The sequence below is a fragment of the Tenrec ecaudatus genome, chromosome 15 (genome assembly GCF_050624435.1).
Source record: "Tenrec ecaudatus isolate mTenEca1 chromosome 15, mTenEca1.hap1, whole genome shotgun sequence".
Classification (NCBI taxonomy): Eukaryota; Metazoa; Chordata; class Mammalia; order Afrosoricida; family Tenrecidae; genus Tenrec; species Tenrec ecaudatus.
In genome coordinates, this window is record NC_134544.1 from 111106384 (window position 1) to 111128058 (window position 21675).

General features: G+C 35.8%; 1 protein-coding gene across 3 annotated transcripts in view; it reads right to left on the reverse strand.

The window, feature by feature from the left end:
- The window catches only part of FNDC3A (fibronectin type III domain containing 3A), a 201116-nt gene that overhangs the window by 125776 nt on the left and 53665 nt on the right, over nt 1-21675 (reverse strand). Inside the window, exon 4 of one of the 3 annotated variants that reach the window (XM_075533281.1) lies at nt 15874-15964. The exons of the other annotated variants lie outside the window; for them this stretch is intronic. Within the exon in view, the coding sequence (XP_075389396.1) occupies nt 15874-15915 (42 nt within the window). The 5' untranslated portion in view covers nt 15916-15964. The remainder of the gene's footprint in view (nt 1-15873; nt 15965-21675) is intronic. 3 annotated transcript variants of the gene reach the window in all.

Here is a 21675-nt window from a genome sequence, read left to right on the forward strand (position 1 = left end):
TAGGAAACCCACCAGGTTGCCGAGTCAGAATTGACTTAATGGTAGTGATTCTCTCCTTTCTTCTTCTTTTTTTTTGGTAAACACATTTAGGTTTACCAAATGTGTGGAAACCAGTATCTTTCCCTTAACATGAATCTCAGGGGAAGGTCTTTTGAATATAATTACTCATAGGTTGCTAAGACGGCCACCAGAAAAACCATGATCTTATTTACTGCGCAAAAAGGTATTACTACTCTTAAGTCCTAAAGGATTCAGTAAAAAGTAAAAGGTTAATGTTAATATTTTAAATTTTTTAATAGAAAACTGGGGTAGTATGGCAGACATTACCAAAATTAAACTTTTTTTAAGTTGCGCCCAGCAGCTGCCTTCTTTTCCATTTAAGAATTTTAAACTGTGTTTCTACAAAACTCTTTAACAAGTTAAATTGTTTCTCAGGGAATTTATCTAATATGTACCTAATGATACAATATTTAATGATACATAATTTTTAAATGTTCACTTATAATTGGAAAAATAATCTATACAATTATTGAAAAAAGAGAAAGAGAATTGTTGACAGATAGCATAAATTTTGCAGATACAATTTTAATTTTTTTTTGCTCTCTACCAGAAAGGGGATCAAATGTGCATTTCTTCTTGTGAAGTTAATTTAGGTTTGAGGGCAAAGCAATTCACATTTCTACTTCTGAAATTCAGCACAAGTGTTAGCAGAGAAAGATCAACCTAGGTTTTTTGTTTTTAAAAGGAAATATATTTTCTAGAGTTATGAATTAATTCCCTTAACTATGCCAAAATTATATATATTTTTAAAAATCTACCTTAAACGCCTAATCCTTTCCCTGCTTTCCATATTCACTACTACTTTATTATTACTTGCTTCTCGTTCCAGGGAACTAATTTTAAAAGAGCAATGATAAAAGGAAAAATTCTTTGAGACTTGTAGCCTGGAAAAATAATTGATAGTAATATACTATTAACAAGCTCATAGTTGAAGCCTTTTAATTCAATACTCAAAGAACTGTTAAGATGACTGAATGCATTAACACTGGTGAAGTGCTTAGGACCATAACCCAAACCAGCTGCTGCACAGTTGATTACAAGTCTTCGCGACCCCAGTGGAGAGGAGACCTGCACACCACAGGGATGCTCTATTCTTTCCAGTGTAGTGTTCCAGTGGTCAGTCACTTCACTTGCACTTCTGGCGTGTGCCTTATCTAACCCTCTCCACTGTGAAATTTTATGGGAGCCCTGCTGACCTTTCCCTATGTTAAATAGAGCTTCTCATTCACTGGAAACAATTAAGAACTGAGCCAATGAACAAAGAATTTCTTCTACAGGAAATTCTACTCAGCCTTCATGATTCTGACACTTCAAAACAGAGTTTGACAGACTCTACTCTAGGACTCACAGTATTTGATAGGAGTTCTATTGTAAAAGCAAAGGACTGTAATTCAATTGTTTTTGTTTTGTTTGCTTTTGACTCACAGGATTTGTTTACATTTGTCTACAGCATCATTTCCTCATGAAACAAATTAGTAGTTTAGTTAAACCAAAGGAAACCATAATCATCGGAATTGTCTATAAACGACTCTTAGCTAAATTTATAACTTTGAATTTGCTTAGTACAGCCAAAGTTTTAAATACAGAAAGCACAAGCATAAACCATGTAGAATCTAGAAGCTATTTGATCTGGGCAATTTAGAAGGTGGACTTTCAAGAAGTCTGAGGCACAATCACAAGAGAGCTCTTGTGCAACCTACAGTAAACAGAGCAAAAAATAACAAGGCATAAAAAAACCTGGGGATGAGGTCATTTTAAAAATATTAAAATAGAGCTATTAAAAATAATGTTATTAAAAATAGTCCGATTTTAATAGTATTTTAAGCTTTCATCTTTAGATGGGTTGAGAAAACACTCATTTAAAAATAAAGAAAAAAATAATAATTTTGTTTGGTCTAATAGATCTCCTAAAATGTTTTTTCATTTAAATTGTAGCAGACATTAGTGTTAAAGTATATTAAAAAAATAAATCAATATCCAATGCAGAAAGTCCAGAAGCAGATTGCTGATCTCCTCTAATATACTTACCTTGTATCATCGCTGAAGACACTGTTAAGAGAAACCTCTATTTTTAAACAAGAAGATAAAACAGAGCTTGTGACCAGATTATAATTTTGAGAAATAAACTCTGAAAGCATTTTAAGCCATAAGTAACTATAAATGAATGGGAACAATAATGGTTTTCTGGTTACATCATAAGCAAACAGAACTCACACTTGCATTTAAGGTCATTTTATGCAGTGAAACATTTCAAATGTTCATTTAAATTCACAATTTCTGTAGGCCTTTCACCCAAAGAGAAATATACTTCAGATTTCTTCAATTTGCTATTTATCAGCAACTATGATTTTGTCTTGTTTACCCCATCACGTGACAACTAGATACTTGAGAATAGTATATAAAATTTCTTAAAATATTAAGACAAACATTTTAGAATTCGATTTTTTTCTCATCAACCAACCATATCAATAGATCAACTGTTAGACCAAGTTTCTTTTTTGCCCCAACTATGTCTGTGAGAGAAGAGTAACACATTTCTCCTTCTAATACTAACAAAGTAATTTTACATTGAAAGTGGGGGTCTTAAAAAGTAGAGATGAGTAAAAGACAATGATTCTGAAGAGCCTTTAGTACAGAGGAAGTCAAAATGCAGATGTTTCTGGTCAAATATTTTACCAATTAGTTTAAGTTTCAGAGATTGTCTTAGACATAAACTCACATAAACAGGCGAAGTTATTTTTTCCAGGTTAAAATAAATGCATCTTTCAATTTCAACAAGCCTCGTACTTCTAAGGCAACAGATTGAATAGATTTGGAAATAAAACAATTAAAATTAGGAAAAAGAACATAGTTATAACTGGGATGGTTTTTAAAGCAAATAGCTTTAAAAATGAATGCTAAATATAGCATTCTATTTTGGGAGATTATGGCTTAAAATGCTATTTATTTTTAATCCGCAAATAAAAACAGTTGTCTTGTTCTCAAAAGCAATGAAAGACATGCACCTCTATTAGCAAATGTAGCACTTTTGATCAAGTAAGACATCAACTTTTTAAAAATACGCTTCATGCACTGTACTGAACTTTTCTTTAAGATGTAGATTTTACTACATTCTTTTTTGAACTTGAACAGGCACCAGAATGAGAGAACCCGTAAGATGACCTGCGGTGCCTGGTAACGTAGTGGTGTTCCGCAGGGACTGGATCTGTGTTCAGGGCTGTTCAGTGTGTTCACCAAGCGCCTTCAGGTAACTGTGGTCTTGTCTTTTTTTGCAATCACCAGAAGATCTTGAATGATTTCTCTTTTTGTTCCTTTTGGGAGAAGATGATGAACTTGAATAAGATCTTTTTCCTGGGGCAGGAGAGCCCCTGTGGGACCTGGAGCTGGATCTTGATTTTGACCCCGACATCTCGAATGTTCTCGGGAACTGGAACGAGATCTTGACTACAGAAGAACTTCTTGAACGGGACTGGGACCTGGACCTAGACCTTGAACTTGAGGGGGAGCATGAGAGTGATGAAGATCATATCATGAATGTGAAGATCGAGACTTTGAGCATCTGCTCTTCTTCTATTGGGTTTCTTTTTATTACTATCTTCTTCTCTGGCATCAAGATATTTTGACTGATCAGCATCTTCTTCATCTAATTTATATTTAGAAAGATCTCCATCCTCATCCTCTTCTTTGCCCGCAGATTCTCTATCTTCCATTCCCTTTAAACTCGATGCAGGACCAGCAGCCTTTCCTCTGTATTTTTCTTTTTACGTCAAACTCATCATAGTCACCACCAGATCCTTCTCTTTCTATAAACTCAACATTCTCTTTCATTAAAACCTCCACCATAGCCTGTTCTTTCTTCTAACTTAGCATATCACATGCTACATTCCGATCTTCTGGCCCAGTCACATTTTAAAAATCGTTTTATTGGGGGCTCATACAGCTCTTATCACGATCCATACATACATCAATCGTGTAAAGCACATCTGTACATTCATTGCCCCCATCATTTGCTCTCCACTTAAGCCCCTGGCTGACCCAGGCACATTATTGCCAGTTTCACACTGTCAATCATTAGCACCAAATAGACCTTGTTTTTTTTTTCTGCAAGCATCTTTCCTATTTCAGTGCCCTCAGCTTTCATCATATTGGCTAGTTATTTTCTCTGTCTACATGGATTACAGCTGGTTCTTGTAGCAAAATTTATGTTTCCACATTTTTATGTCAGGGCAAATGCAGTCCCCCCCCATCACTGACTCGGAAATTTCTGGTCGACATTGGCCACTGACAGCATATCCACCTACAGCTATGCCTTCACAGGAGCGGTTTACATACTATCACTACCTTTAAAACACTGACTCCTTTGTTTGGCTCTATCTTGTTTTTATGTGCATATTATTATCTCTGCAGGTCTATCTAGATAATATAGGCTGGATGAACAATCTGGAGGAGCAAACAAGAAGACCAGGGCCAAAGGTGGAGGGGCGGGGGAAAGATGGGAGAAGAGGTGGTGAGGGAAAGGAAGTGGTGATAACAAACCCAGGGACAAGGGAACAAGGGATCCAAATCAGCAGCGAGGAGGGTATAAGAGGCCTGGTCTGGTAGGGATTGATCATGGGCAATGTAACCGAGAGGAATTACTGAAACCCAAACGAAGGCTGCGCATGATAGTAGGACAAGAGGAAAGTGAAAGGAAACAGAGCAAAGAACTAAGAGGCAAAGGTCATTTACAGAGATCTAAATACAGGCATGTGCATATGTAAATATATTTATATATTATGATGGGGAAATAGATCTATGTGCATATATTTAGTTTTAGTATTAAGGTACCAGGCAGACATTGGGCCTCCACTCAAGTACACCTTCAATACAAGAGCACTTTGCTACATTAAACTGGCAATAGCATGATGATCACCTTCTCAACATGATTGCTGAAGACAAATATGTGCACAAGCAAATGTGAAGAAAGCTGATGGTGCCTGGCTATCAAAAGATACAGTATCTGGGATCTTAAAGGTGTGAAGGTAAACAAATGGCCAACTAGCTCAGAAGCAACAAAGCCCACATGGAAGAAGCACACTAGGTTGTGTGATCATAAGATGTCGAAGGGATGAGGTATCAGGCATCAAAGAACAAAAACTCTTATCACTGTTAATGAGGGAGAGTGCAGACTGGGGACCCACGGCCCATCTGTAGGCAACAGGACATTCCCTTGCAGAAAGGTCACAGGAAGGTGACGAGCCAGACAGGGTGCCATGTAGCAAGGATGAAATGCACAACTTTCCTCTAGTTCTTAAATGCTTCTCCCCCACCCCCACTATCATGATCCCAATACTACCTTACAAATCTGGCTAGACCAGAGGATGTACTGGTACAGAGAAAACTGGAAACACAGGGAATCCAGCACAGATGATCCCTTCAGGACCAGTGGTGAGAGTGGCGATACAGGCAGGGTGGAGGGAAGGTGGGGTAGAAAGGGGGAACCAACTACAAGGATATACATAGAACCTCTTCCTTGGGGAATGGACAACAGAAAAGTGGGTGATGGGAGACATTGGACAAAGTAAGATATGACAAAATAATAATAATTTATAAATTATCAAGGGTTAGGGAGGGGGCAATGATGTGGGAGGGGAAAACAGCTGATATCAAGGGCTCAAGTAGAAAACAAATGTTTGGAGAATGATGAGGGCAACACATGTATAAATATGCTCGACACGATGGATGTATAAATGAATTGTGATTAAGAGTTGTTAAAAGCCCCCAATAAAATGATTAAAAAATAAAAGTAAAGCCTTGTTTTTATATATTTACATGAACTATGGGATCTATTCACAAAATGAGAGATGGTTCAATGAGTTCACTACTGTCCACTACTAAATGATTCCTGTATCTTTATTTTTATCTGGTTTCTAGACCAGAACGTTCTCACAGAAATTTCTGTGCTGACTGAAATGTTCTATATTTGCACTCTCCAATATGGTAGTTGCTATAGTGTCCTGTGGCTATTAGGAACAAGCAACCGAGTTTTTTAGCTAAGTTTAGTTTGTTGTGGTTAGGTGCTGTCGAGTTGTTGCCAACGCACAGTAACCCTGTGTACTACCGAACCTGAAACACTGCCTAGTCCTGCACCATCCTCACAACTGTTCTTACGTTTGAGCCCGCTGTTGCAGCCACTGTTGTTAACCCATCTTGTGGAGGGCCCTCCTCATTTACCTTGCCCCTCTACCAAACATAATGTTCTTTTCCAGGGTCTTGCCACTCCTGATCACACGTCCAAAGTGCATGAAAGAAGGCCTGCCATCTTTGCTTTTAAGGAGCGTGCTGGCTGTACTTCTTCTAAGACAGAAGTTTTTGTTCTTTTGGCAGTCCATGGTACTTAAAATTAGATAGCCACAAATGGATAGTGGCTACTCTATTATCAGAGTTCTAGGCTCTCTAAACACTAACATTACATTTCTAACTACTTTTTATTTACCATGATAAATTGCAGGTACCTCAACCGTATGATATCCACATTTGAACTTATTTCAAACATAGTGTCAGTTCAAAAGTCAGAAATATGTAAAAACTGTTGTTAAACTGACATGTTCCAGGGAGTTGAGAATCAAGCTTTATCTGAACTTTGCTAAATCTTGCTTATCTGTAGATGATATTAGTGAACTGAAATCCAAACAGAAATTGATGTTTACAAAGAAAGAATAATGTTCAAACTAATGAACTTGATATTTTTTCAGTCCTATTCTGGAAAATAATTTAAGTAAAAATATATGCTTGGTGACAGCAAACAAACAAAGGAGATCTGTCAATTATCTACCCATTTAATTCATCTTGTTGGACAAGTAATTAATGTTAATTAATACATGTTAAGCATTGTTTGAGAAACTGGGAATACAACCATCCGTCAGTAAGGGAGATGATTATAGCCAATTACAACAAATATTAGGACAGATGAGTAAACAGTATAACATAAACTAATTATAAATTATTTTTTCAATTTAGGCTCATTTGTTTTCATAGATATATAAGTATTTTGACAAGAAAAATGGATTTGGAGGCAGAATCAAATCTTACTGTTACTTTAACAGATGTGCAATTTTAGGTGAATTATTTTAACTCTGAAATTTAGAATCTTCTTTTTTAAAATGGAAACAAGAAAATTTACATAATGGTCTTTTGGGAATATTGGGGAGAAACATTATAAATGAATCCTCAGCACAGTGTCTGATCTATAGTAGGTCCTGAAAAAAGGGTTTCTTTCAAACTTATAAAGAAAATACTACTTAATCATCTAGACTAGGGATTGACAAATTTTTCAGACAGAAAAGTCAATCTTGTCACTCAAAACAATTTAAAACTTAGTTGAGAAAAATAGTTATATTTCTACAAAAAATGAAATCATCATTATCTGAATAACTTCCTTTAAATATTTTCAATTTTACTTCTGAGCCATATGTACATACTGAAAGTCACATATGGCTTGAGAGGCACAGTTTGTCGACCCTGGATCTAGACTAACATTTTCAGACAATGGTAGATAAATAAGGTAATATCACATATATGCAAACATGCAATGTATCTGTGTATTTGTCGGTACAGAGGCATGTATTTGTAAACTTAAATTATAAGACTTTAAATAAATTAGTAAAACATGACACTCTCAACAACTTATAAGTTCAAGGCAATGTTAAAATTGCAAACATTGAAGTGCTAACATCTCAGCATTAAACATGTTATAGCCTAAAGGAAGTTCATCTAAGATAGTTTACATATTTAAAATATTAATGTTCTAAACTACACAGGTCTTTAAAAATTCTTTTACTTTACTTAAACCATGTGATTACTTTGTTTTTCCTCTCAAAACACAGATCGCTATAGTTTGAACAAAATTGTTCTTGGGAAATAACAGAATCTTAAGTTTACCCTAAAACTACCAAATTTGTAGCTTTAACCCCCTAAAAAACAACAAAGCCAGCATTTAAAAAAAAAAGTATTGCGATCTTACTATCACATCAATACATAACCTTTAAATATAAATTGTGAAATCTGATGAAGTGTCAAGTCATGTTTATGCTTATGCACCAAGGCCAGTTTCGAAACCTTAGCACTAGTACTTACTGTTGCTCGCATCGTCTTAATTTTCTCATTCAACTGCTGCTACCAAACCTACACAAAGGTTGCTGCAAGTTTCTGCTACAGATGTTCCAATTTGTTCCATTAACTAAATACTGAGGTAATCTTCTTTGACAAGTTGGACTTCAAGTGACTCTTATTCTACTAAGTCAATCTTTACAAAACCTCCATTTTGGGTTGTATATTATTCTATAATTACCTGGCGAAAAAAAAATTAGAGCAAGAATGGTACAGGTACAACCATGTATCACTATATCCATCAATACCTACTTCAAACCTTCCTTTCTAGCAAACTAGCCAATGTACAGTAAGCTTCCTGCTGTGCATGGAGGTATCATGTCACCATAGCAACTACATCAACAAAGAGCCACAGTAGCATCTGCTTCTGGATCATCCAACATCAATCAACAGGTTAGAATTTAAGAAGACACTGCTTCCAAATATATTCTATTTTAATGTCATCTTTTAAATTTATTTAAATTTTTGTGATCCTGCATTACCCCCATGTATTTACAGTTTATGTACTATTGTATTGTTACATATGTATGAAAGCAGTGTTAGCGTACAAATAATTTGACATCACACACCTAAAATATTAACCTAGTAATTGTTTTAATTCTGGAATCAATTTCAAAAAGTTAATTATCAAGGAAAAATTGATAATACCTAGTCACATTTCTGAATTATTAACAATCACATTTAAGCTATACACATGTCTAAAACACACATGGCATGATTTTATTAAGATATAATTCTTATACCATCCATTTATTCTTTTAAAATATACAATTGAGTGATTTTTAGTATATATTGTTGTAGTACTCATCTCTACTAATTCTAAGATTTTTCATCATTTCAAAAAGAAACCCAAACTCAGCAATTATTTCCATTTTCCCCTCTCCCAGTCCCTAGCAACCACTGACTTTCTGGTCCCTGAAATAGCTGCTATGTTAGTTGAACGATCAGCTAATGTTTGTACAGATATTGCTTCAAGTGATTTGAACTAGGAAGTTCCCCAGTCTTGGCCAAGGGCTCTCTGTACATGTTCAACCACACTTTCAAGGCTCTGGCAAGTAGTTTACAACAGTATCTTTGTCTTCAATCCTGTTTGTACAGACTCAAGGTCGGACAAAGGTTAAGATTAGAGCCTTCATGGCCTCTTTTGGGTGGGGATAGGCATGAGACCATTGCACAGCCATGAGACATTCTATATTCCCAGAAACATACCAGAACTTTGTCGAAGCCTTCTATAGACATTTCATTCCCGAATTTTTCCTTTTGAGGTTTTGGCCAGCTTCTTTTATGCCCCAAATGGTATTACTGCCTCATACAGCTGTGATGTCCTAAGGCAAAGAAAGCAATGTGGTCTTTGTTTTGAGTTCCTGAGGGCTAGACCACACCTGAGGCTAGAAGCAAGGGGGTGGGGGGGAGACCCTCAAGACAGACCACTTAGGGCTGCTATTACCTACTTTCATGGGGCATGATGTAATCCATCATAATAGCTAGGGAGGCTAACAGTCCTAGACCCTGAGACTCAGTTTCTGAGCCTCCTGATTGTACATCCTTTGGGGAGGGACATATGTCCTTACACATATAGAAGCTCGGTGTTGGGAACTTTTCCAGACCTCACACCTTGTGACTTTTCATTTGTATCCTTTTGGGTTGTAATAAATCTGTAGTTTTGTGTACTCTGAGTTCATCTAGCAAATATTTCACCCAAAGGGGCAATGAGATCCAGCAGGGGTTGCTACCTGTCTATCCAGTATTCTGAAGGATGGTGTCCTTCTAATGTCTGAGCGCTGACCCATTTCTGTAAGGCTAGGGTCAGAAGGACTACATGGGCAAATGGTCTGGAGGCCAGCGTCTATCTCAGTTGTAACTCTGAATCCACTTTATAGGTAGAGTGAAGGTTGGAAGCCACTGAGGTGATTTACCATTACCTGTGACCATGAGGAGTGGGATCAATCTCTACTTTTGGGGGATTTGATTCATACTGATCCTTACCAGGCAGTTGGCAATAGAGATGGAATTTACCTACTTGGCCCTCTGCTTAGTGCAGATATTAAAGAACTGCCACTGATGGCTGGCAAGAAAATCTCCAGGTGTTTGCAGTAAGGGAACTCTGAGTCAGATTAAGACGAGCCCCATGAGCGGAGATGACCAGGACTGGTCATAGAGGAGAGAGAATGAAAATTCTTTGGAGATACATGAAGCTCCATACCTATTAAGTCTCTTCTTATAAAAGCTAGATGGAAAATTTTTTATCACTATAATTATTTCAAGGCAGTTTGTTTTCAAAAAACTGGGGAGGAGATAAAAATACAACAAAGTAAAATGGTACAAAGCCCACTGCCCATACTAACATACAGTAGTTTGCCTTGAACACATGCTTTTAGGATTATTGCAAGCCATCAGTTAATTTACTGAGTTCTGAAAAAGTTGATTTTGATGATTTTTGCCTGCTTTCTCATTGCTTTTACGGAAGAGCAGATTTTTAGTTTGTTACACTACCATTCTTGGTAATATCACCTAAAAACAGCTTTTATTAGATAAATAGTACACAATTATCAGTGAGAAGTCCTGTTCTGTGTGGAATATAGTAATTTTCTATTGTCATTTTTTAATTTTTTAGAAATTAACATCAGTCTTAGTTCTCTCCTGTTACTAAAACAGAAATGCTAGTAGGTGACTTTAAAGAACAGGGAATTATTTTCTTTAACAGTTCTGGAAGCTCAAAGTCCAAATTAGGGTATCAGTCATTTTAATTCCTTCATCAGCAGCCTTGGGCTTTCCTTAGTTCTTAGGAATCCTCATAAAGCATATGTCTTCTCCAGTATGTGCTTACTTCTGTGTGTCTAATTTGCTTTTGTATAACTCAGATGAGTTTAGGATTAGGACAGACCTACACTTGCATAATCTCAGTAACATGATATTAGATTTCATTAGGGAAAGTGATTACATTTCTATACACCCTGGGTACAGGGGTGATGACTGCAATACGAATGTACACATATGTAACAACACCTACATTTCAGTTGAAAAACAATCAAACGTTTATGATTTACCAACATGTCGAAGCAGTCCACGGGGCCCTGCGAGCAGAACAGTTACGTTCTTGACAGCTAACGACAATGCTGGTCCCTTGAACTCACCGAGTGGCTCTTCAAAGGAAAGCCCTGGCAGCTGCCTATGTGGCAGGTTTATTCTCTTACATGAGTCACTGAAAGACAGAACTGACTCAAAAGCTTACAACAACAAAGTAACCAGTTTCAAAATTACAGAAACACAGTACTATATGCCTAAATAAAACTTGGTTCAAAGCCTACTGAACAAATTGTAATATATTTTTCATCTGACCCAGAACTTTACTGCAGAAATTTAGTATAAATGAACTACTTCACTGAATTTGTGCTTGTGGGATTCTCATTATTTTGTTGATATGTGATAAGCTCTTATAAATACAAAGCTCTTTGGCTGGCTACTTGATTGAATAACATCTCGAAAGAAATCAAAAAAGCAAAGGAAATTAAAGGTACTTTTTCCTTTCTATGTCATCGAAAGCAAATCCTAAATGCTGGTTCCTGATATTAGCTATTTGAGTCACAATTTATCTCTTTGGAAAGTGTGTTTGGTTTAAATGAAGGAAGAAAGAAATTCTCTAATAAACATTCAAAGTAAGAACACTAAAAAGTAGCTCACATTTTTTACATTCAGAAAGTGGTGTTGAAGTTAAAAATCCACCATCAAGCTATTAAACATTTACTAAATTTTAAGCAATAGATTTCTGAAACTCATACTTTTATTAATAGTAATTCTGCATTCGTGAATTCTAATCCAAACCCTCAAACACAGGCTTCAAGCACCAAATTACTCCTAAACTGACTGCGCTGCACCCTTGCCAGGCACATGAAACAACTATGTGCTAAATGCTTCATTCACTTAGGTTAGAATTGTTTAACAGTTTTATTGGCACATAATGGACAGGTTAGAAATTAAGCATTAAATCTGCTCTCTCTCTCCCATAATTAAGAATTTTCTCCTTGTGAACACCTACACATGCTACTTTCTATGATGCTGCATGAGAAAATCAAATACCTCTAAAAATTCCAGTTACCCATGAACTATCTTACATATAAAAAAGCCTCACACACTCAGTACAGATCTGGAAATCTGCTTGTATTAGCGTAGTTTTTAGAAGCACATATGCTTTTAAAATGGCATTTAATTCACTGCTGAGACTATAGAGAGGAAAACACTCCAACAGTTTCTACACATACAAATCAATTCAATGATACCAATTACGGTACATTTATTTTGTGCAACTCATTTTCTGAATTGTTCATCATCCCTCATTAATATAAATTTTACACCATTTAAATTTCCTACCTAAACTTTTGAGTAGCTACAGTCAATTTGAACTCAAATAAATCATTCTTAAAGAGCATAACGCTCAGGGCAGACTTTTTTATTTTTTTAAACTGGTTAAGCTAAACTACTGTTTAGTTTTAAGGAAAGTTCAGGAGATATTTTATTTGGTTTAAGATTTTTAAATTATCTCAGGGCAACAGTTTCAGGGGTTTATTCAGCTTCCATAGGTCTAGAAAGTCTGGAGTGGATAAGGATATAGAGTTCTGTTTTAGATTTTCCTTCAGCATTCTTCTATAGAATCTCTGATCAAAATGTTTAGCAATAGTAGCCAGGAACCATCCAGTTGTTATGGCAACAGAGGCAGTTGTTCTTAGAGGCAACTAGCTATGATTTTCATATCCTCTTTCTAATCCTGACTCTCCTTCTTCCCCTGCTATATAAGCACATATTTTTAAAAGTATCATAAAAATCAGTTATACTGTTTTAGAAAAAAAATAATTTCATGTATATCCGAGCACTTTTTATGTTCAAGAAATCTATGTATGAAAGAACAATTTTAAAGATAAATAACTGTTATGAACTAGGATCATCTAACTCTACAAGGTAAAAAATGTAAAAAAACAAAACATAATGGTCACAGAATTTTGATGAATACTCGGTGTAAAAAAGCACTGGGTACTACAAAATTCACTGCCTGATAGTCAACAGTTAAAACTCACAAATTTCTAGTTAAGTGACTCAGCTCCTATGCTCTAGAATCTTGCAGAAATGGATGACTAAGTAATACAGTTTGGGATAAAGAAAGAAAATAAGGAAGCAGTAGTTGCACAGTGCTAAACAAAACAGGAATCATCTACAAAGACCTGAAAAATTAACTGAGACTAAGCTGAGCTTTTCATAAAGGGCGATGACAATGAAAACTGAGGCTTCTTGAAGAGCCCCCTCCCTGCCATGGTTTCTTAGGTGTTCTTTTACAGGAAATTATTATAAAGCAAGACTTTGCGGGAGGGTGCAACAAATTAAATGGTTGTTTCTGTAAATACTCATACAGGTTGAGATTTGCTTATTCAGTTTTAGAATATCCCTCTCTTAATAATTTATAAAAGCTCTGGTGCTTAGTGGTTATGAATTGGGCTGCTAACCACAAGGTCTACAGTTCAAACCCACTAGCTACTCTGTGGGAGAAAGACAAGAGTTTTCTACTTCCATAAAGAGTTACAGTCCCAGTAACTCACAGAATGAATGGATAAGCAGTTTTTGTGTGTTATCAGAGGCAAGAGGAGTCATTTTTACAATTCATGATAGTTTTCCTTAACACAATTTTGAAAATAATTGCTTTTTGTCAGTTTAAAATCGGCCAAGTCACTCACATTCTTATTTAATAATGTTTAAGGTCGCAGTCTTTCATATTTCCATATTTTCTGCCTGCCTAAAATAAATGACTAAAGTTTATTGTTGAGAATATCCACAGTACAAAATGCACCAATTCATCAGTTTCTACATGTAGAATCCAATGACATGGATTACATTCTTAGAGTTATACAACCATTTCCACCCTACTTTTCTGAGTTATTCCTTCTCTATTAGAATAAGCTCACTGTCCCCTAAGGTTCTTATCTGAAATTTCAAGTTGCTATTGTCAATTTGATCCTAGACAGATAGATCTTAAGAAAGTATAATGCTCAAGGCAGACATTCTTTAATAGTTAAGCTAAAAAAGTGAAAAGGCTTATAAGAAGACTTCAGGAAATATTTTTGGTTACAGTTTAAATATGATGTCAGAGCAATTATTTCAGAGCTTCATCTAGTCTCCATGGTCCCAGAAAATCTGATTCTATTAGAACTTGTAATTCTGCATTTCCCCCTTTGCGATAAGTATTCTTTTCAAATATATTTTTGTTCATATTTCCTTCAGTGTTTAAAATTTTCTCCTAAATATATTTCTTCTGATTGTTCTACATGGATCAGTGGGAATAATGACTATGTAACAAATAACAAGTCAATAAATTTACAACTATTTATATATAATGATTAGTTTTCAAATAATTTTTTTCAGTAAGTAAAATTCAATTTTCATAAGCATCTACTCAGGCAACCACTACTAGGTTATGTTGTATGAAGTACACTAAGTGCAAAAAAAGCATTTCTTTCTCCAGAGATTACTAATTAAATGTGAGTGTACCCACATATAAACACTTAATGTTATAAATCAATATATAGAAAGTGATCTAGAAGGTTTTTTCATCCCTAGTGCCTTGGAAATAAATTAATACATTTGAAATACAGTAGCTTCTTTTTTTTTTTGAGCTTTTAACATGGCTGAGTTATCCATTATGCTTTCCTCTGAGAAATGTCCAAATAAACACCTGTTCTTCAGATAGTAAAGATCAGATTCAGTGTCTTGTATGTATCTATAGACATGCATTTGACCACCTACTGTTTATATACCTATACAGTACAGACACTGGCTTTTTAAAACTAAAACATCTGGTAAAATTAACAGACACATTTTAGAGAGTGCCTATTTTATCAAGAAGGATTTTGTGTTAGTTGCGAAGTTGGCAAGAGACAATGTTATATACAGACAAAGTGCCTTATCTTCTAGAGGTGATTCATAGGTCTAATTTTAGAGCTGGGGGAAGAAAGAAAGGTTTGAGCAACACAGTCAACGAGGACTCCCATTGTCCAACCCCTGCTGCTACCTAGTCATATTCTGACTCATACTGGTAGATAATTACCGAAGTAGAAAGTTACACTTTTCTTCTACACAGAGGCTGATGGGTTTAAATCGACGACTATTCAGTTAGCAGCAAGGCACTTTAACAACTACACTATGGAAGCTGCATATTTGGAAGGGGTAAAATGGAAACTAGAATCTCACTAAGCATAATCCTTTCATACCTACATAATGAAACTTGACAGGAAGGCTGTGGAGCAATGCATCCCTCACATACTGTTGATACGACCATTTTGGGAGTGATTTACTAATATTTAATGAAGGTGGAAAAGTATAGGCCCCAAATCTAAAAAATATGCTTCTAGATATGTTTTTTATGGACACTTTTATACATGCATACAAGAGCACATGCACATGAATATTCATTGCAGTATTTTGTAAGAATGAAAAAACTGGAAAAAGCAAATGAGAAATGGTAGGGAAATGGATAGATTTTGCTGTATTCATACAATAGAATAGAGAAATACTATACAAGCTGTAATAGGTTGGGTTCTCTACAGAAGCAAAACCAGTGACATTTATATGTGAATGTATCATCATGGATATATATAGAGAGATTTATATCAAGAAATGGCTCACACAGTTGTAGAAGTGGGTAAGTCCAGTCTGGTTGAAGTCCATGGGTCAGATGTAAGCAGGAAGCTTCTCCTGATTCGAGTAGCTGCAGGGGCTGACAAACAGGAAGCAGAAAGATGAAGCAGGAAGACCAAAGGCTGATGGATGCTGAGCTGAATGAATCCAAGGTCAGCAGTAGGCTGATGGCTCCTGAGATTGGCAGGCAATATGGCAGGAGGTTGAAAAACCAGAAGCAAGATACAGATCTAGCAGAAGTGAACTAGTTTCTGTACATATTGATCTATACTATCAGATCAAACCCAAACGAAAACCCCTTTGATTTTAACAAGGCTATAACTAGATTAAGAAAGTAATACTTTATCCTATTCTTCCCAGAATGCTTGCCTGTTTCACAGATCAATCACACCATGAAGCTAAGCAAGCTATGTAAGATCTTATTATATATATATCATATCAATTATATAACATCATGGAAGAATCCTAGCCCAGTCAAGTTGACATAAAGCCCAACTATTACTCATGACTCACTCATCATGACTTACTGTTGGAATAGATACCAAATCATAGTGACTCTGTAGGACAAGACAGAAATTACCCAGTGTGTGTTTCTGAGACTTTAACTCTTTATGGGAATTGAAATTCCCATCTTTCTCCTGTGGAGTGACTGGTGGTTTCAAACTGCTTGCCTTTTGGATCGATCCCAGCCCAACAAGTATTCTGCCATGTAAATCTATATAATGGATATGTCTCACAAATTCAATATAGAAAGTTGGAAAGTCAAATATAAGGCATGAGGTCATTGAAAGACTGAAAGTCTCAGAAAACCTGTTTTTTTTTTCTTGTTTTTTTTTTGAGGGAGTGAGTTAGTGAGAGAGTGAGTGAGAGAGCAAGAGACTGAGAGAGTGTGTGAGAGTGAGAGAGTGAGTGGGTGAGTGAGTGAGAGAGTGAGTGATAGAGTGAGTAAGAGAGTGAGTGAGTTAGAGAGTGAGTGAGTGAGAGAGAAAACCTGTTTTGTCCTATAAGGTTATCATGACTCCAAATCAACTCAGAACCAGTTGGTGCGATTTCCTGATGCTAATTAAATGATGGCAATTCAACACACAGCTGTTGTGCAGGGAAAAGAGGATATCTGTTGCCGTAAAGAACAGAAATCCTATGTAGTCATTTTACTCTTGTCCTATACAGTGAGCTATATAGAAATATGTATAATAAAAATATTGAAACAAGTATGTGGAAGATACACTTAAACTCGAGAAGCAATGATCTATAATTCCTATCTTTTTTTTCTAAAGAGAAGCTAAGGTAAATTCAATAACTACATAATTCGAATTAATTTGGAAAAATGATGGATCCAAAACTACACATTTTTGTATACTTCAAATTTCATAATTTAATAGATTAAAGACATGGAATTAGACATATAGACAGGATAGTTATTAAAGAGTTTTGAATGCTATATTTAATGTTTTGGATTTAAGGTTAAAATAGTGAATAAAGCTTAAAAAGTATACCACTGAAATAAAAGTAATCCTTGCTTTGAGATTATATCCTTTTATGATAAACAAAACCAAACACACGATCATTAAGTTGATGCCAACTCAAGGGAACCCTACTGTAACTATCTCTCTGAGTTTCTGAGACTATTCTGCTTTATGGGAGTAGGAAGCGCTTTCTCACAAACAGCAGTTAGTGGTTTTGAACTGCTGACCCTGTGGTTAGCAGTCCAATGCATAACCACTAAGCTACCAGATCTCCAGTTCTTTATAATAGCGAAAACAAAACATATGCTGCTCTAAAATTAAAATGAATATGATGCTTTAAAAATTATGTGAAATAAAAGTGTAAACAATAACAATTTTTCTGTGAACTTTTTCAATTTCCCTCATATATGGAGTATTTCTTGAAAATTATTTTTTTAATTATACAATTAAGTGAAATAGGGCAGGGGAAACCAGAAAAATGATTGAGTATGTATCTATAGTACCAAGCATAAAATAATGAGAACCTAGAGTATACCAAATATACATAAATAAGTTAGAAATCATGGGGGAAACTTGAGGACTTGTTTTTAAGATAAAAATGAGTGAGACATGATTATGGTATTTCAAAACTGATAGTACAGAAAATAGACTAACTAAAGGCTATTGTTATGTGTGTTATTCAGGATTACACATAGAGCACACCAAATTAAGACTTAAACATAGTAGGTCTTCTGCTCCATACACCGACTTAGTTCACCGACTTAGTTCAGAGTGAAAGAAAAAGTTGAGTTAAAATGACAAATTTTAAAACATCTGGCTCTAGATAAAAATGTAGGGAAATGAACATCTGGTCAATAAATAATTCTGAAAAAGTTTGGTATGCGCATGATAAAATACTCAAAACAGATCAAGGCCAATATATAATGCATAAAAATCAACTCTAGTTGCAGTAGAGATTGAAATGTTCAAAATAAAACAATTTATGGGTGATAATGCAAGAGTACTATATTGGCCTCTTTGGAGAGGAAAAAAAATCGTAAACAAGAAACAAAGTACTCTTTAAAAGAAATGATGAATTCGCCATTAAAATCCAAACATCATAATCGAGTGAAAAGGAGAATGATAAATATTAATAACATATTACAAATAAATAATTTGTATCCAGAATATATATCGAAAGTTTTTACACGTGGGGCAGGGAGGAATCCGCATTATTCAAATTACTGTTGTAGTTAGGTGCTTCCGAATGAGCCAGCGGTGCAACATAATAAACCACTGACTAGTCCTGAAACATCCTCACAATAGTTGTTAGGCATGGGGCCACTGTTGCAGCCACTGTATCAATCCATCTCCCTCGATGGTCCTTCCTCTTTCCTGCTGGCCTTCTACTTTACCAAGCATGATGCCCTTCTCCAAGGACCAGTCTCTTCTGCAAACATGTCTAGAATACGTAAGGCAAAGTCTAGCTATCTTTGTTTCTAAGGAGCAGTCTGAATGCACTTCTTCCAAGACAGATTTGTTTCTTCTTCTGGCAGTCTAAGATACTTTCAGTTATTTTTCAACAACACTGTAACACCACTTTTCTGTCAGTTTGTCATACTGTGATAGCTTGTGCTTTGTGGTGATGCTGAAGGCTAGGCCCTGGTATTCATATATTAATAGGGACATCCAAATGAACAGGCTTGAGCAAAGCTTCCAGCCTAAAAACAGTACAAAGGAGGGGCACATTGTTCTTTCTGATGAATTAGCCACTATGGACAGAACTTTGTCAGATGTAGTGTCAGAAGATGAGCCTCTCAGGTAAGAAGGTCCTCAAAATATGGCTGAGGAAAAGGTCCCTTCTTAAAATAGTAGTTGTTATGAGATGCCATCAAGTCAGTTCCAACTCATAGTGACCCTGTGTGCAACAGAACGAAACACCAGTGGTCCTGTACTAAACTCACAAAGGTTCTTGTGTTTGAACTCATTGTTGCAGCCACTGTGTCGATTCATTTCATGGAAGACCTTCCTCTTTTCTGCTGACCATCTACTTGACCAACCGTGATGTCTTTCTCCAGGGACTCATCTCTCAAGTCCAAAGGGTGTGAAATGAAGTCTTGCCTTGCTTGCCTGTAAGGAGCTCTCTGACTGTACTTTTGCCAAGTACTCTTGCCAATCTGCCAAGGCAGATTTGTTTGTTCTTTTGGAAGTTCATGATACTTTCAATATTCATCCCCAACACCATAGTTTAAAACCTGCAGGAGCAAAGCCTTTGGGACCTTCATCTGCTGACTGTGCACAACTGAAAGTGAGAATAGCTATAAAAACCTATTAATAACTGGACATAGGAAAACTTAAGCTCATTAAAATTTAAATGGATCTCATAGAGATCGATATTCCAGGCATTAGTGAGCCAAAATGGACTGGAATTGCCCATTTTGAATTACAAAATCATATGGCTTACTATGCCAGGCATGAAAAGAATCAAGAGGAATGGCATTGCATTAATATTCAAAAAAGGCATTTCAAATCTGCCTTGAAGTATTATACTATCTGTGATAGGATAATGTCTACCCATATACAAGGAAATCCAATCAATACAACTATCATTCAAATTTATGTACTGCCTACTAAAAGTCAGTAATGGCGTAACAGAAGAATTTTATCACATCTTTCAGTTGAAAATTGATCAAATATGCAATCAAGACATAATTACTGGTGATTGGAATGCAAAAGTTGGAAATGAGGAGGAAGTAACAGAGTTGGAAAATAAGGTTTTGGTAACAGGAACAAAGCTGGAGATAGATAGCATGGTAGAATTTTGCAAGACCAATGACTTTTTTAACGCAAAAATCTTATCTCCAGATGGAATACTCAGAAATCAAACTGGCTGCATCTGCAAGAACAGGCAATAGAGAAAGAAGCTCAATAACAGCATCTACAACCAGATCCGGGCCTGAATGGAGCAGATCATCAATTGCTTGTAAGTAAGTTTAGGTTAAAGTTGAAGAAAATTCAAACAAACTTATGAAAGCAAAAATATGACCTTGAATAGATCCCACCCGAATTCTCGGGGCATGACATCTCAAGAACAGATCTGATGTACTGAACATTAACGACAGAAGCTGTGTGATAATATCAAGAACATCATACCTGAAGAAATCGTGTTATTAAAAAGACAGGGACTCATACAACTCTTATGACAATCCATACATACATCAATTGTATAAAGCACATCTGTACATTCTTTGCCCTAATCATTTTCAAAGCATTTGCTCTCCACTTAAGCCCTTTGCATCAAGTCCCTAATAAAATGTTTAAAAAAAAAAAAAACCAGGGAAGAAAGAAAAGACCAAAAGGGATGGCAGAAGAGACTCTGAAATGTGCTCTTTGTTTTAGAGTAGCCATGGATAGACATTATCCTATCAGACTGTACTAAGACAAATGGAATAAATAATGAAGTCAGAGGTGAACATTAAATTTCAAAGTGCAGCTCAAGAAGACCAAAAAAAAGATAGTGAAATGGGCAAAGACCTAGAGTTAGAAACCCAAAAAGGAAGAACATGCTCAGAATATCCTAAATTGAAAGAACTTCAAGCCTCAAGTTGAAATATTGAGAAGATTCTATGGGCAAAATATTCAATGATACAGAAAGCATTAAAAAAAGGTGTAAAGAATACAGAGTCACTATCAGCAAGAACTACTTGACATTGCACCATTTCAGGAGACATCATGAGAAAGAATCAAGAGCACTGAAGGAAGAAGTTCAGACTGCACTGAAAGAATGTCAAAAACAAGGCTCCAGGAAATGATGGAGTACCAACAAATGTTTCCACATGCTGATGAAGCACCGGAAGCACTCACTCTTCTATGCCAGGAAAATTGGAAGACAGCTACTTGGCCAACTGACAGGAAGAGATCCATAGTTGTACTCATTCCAAAGAAAATCGGCCAATTAGAATGCACAAATTCAGACAATATGATTAATATTACATGCAAGTAAAATTTTATGATCTCCAATTTTCCTAGATTCATATTTTGTCTATCACATGTTTGGATTATTAACGATGTCTCCTGATTATTCTCATTTGGAGGTAGACACAAAGAGAAAAATAAAAGTTATTTAAGTATTACTCTATTCTTAATCATTAAGGTTGATTCTAAGAAGTAGATCATATTTTGGTCATATTTTGATTGCTTTCCTACATGAGGGGCTCATTTCCAGCATTATGTTATAATAGTCCAGGTTTTTAGTGGGTAAAAATATTCTCAGAAATAGACAGCCTAAACGTTCTTCCTAGTCTGTTATCAAGTGTGAAAAGTCTGTTGAAACCTGGTCCCCTAG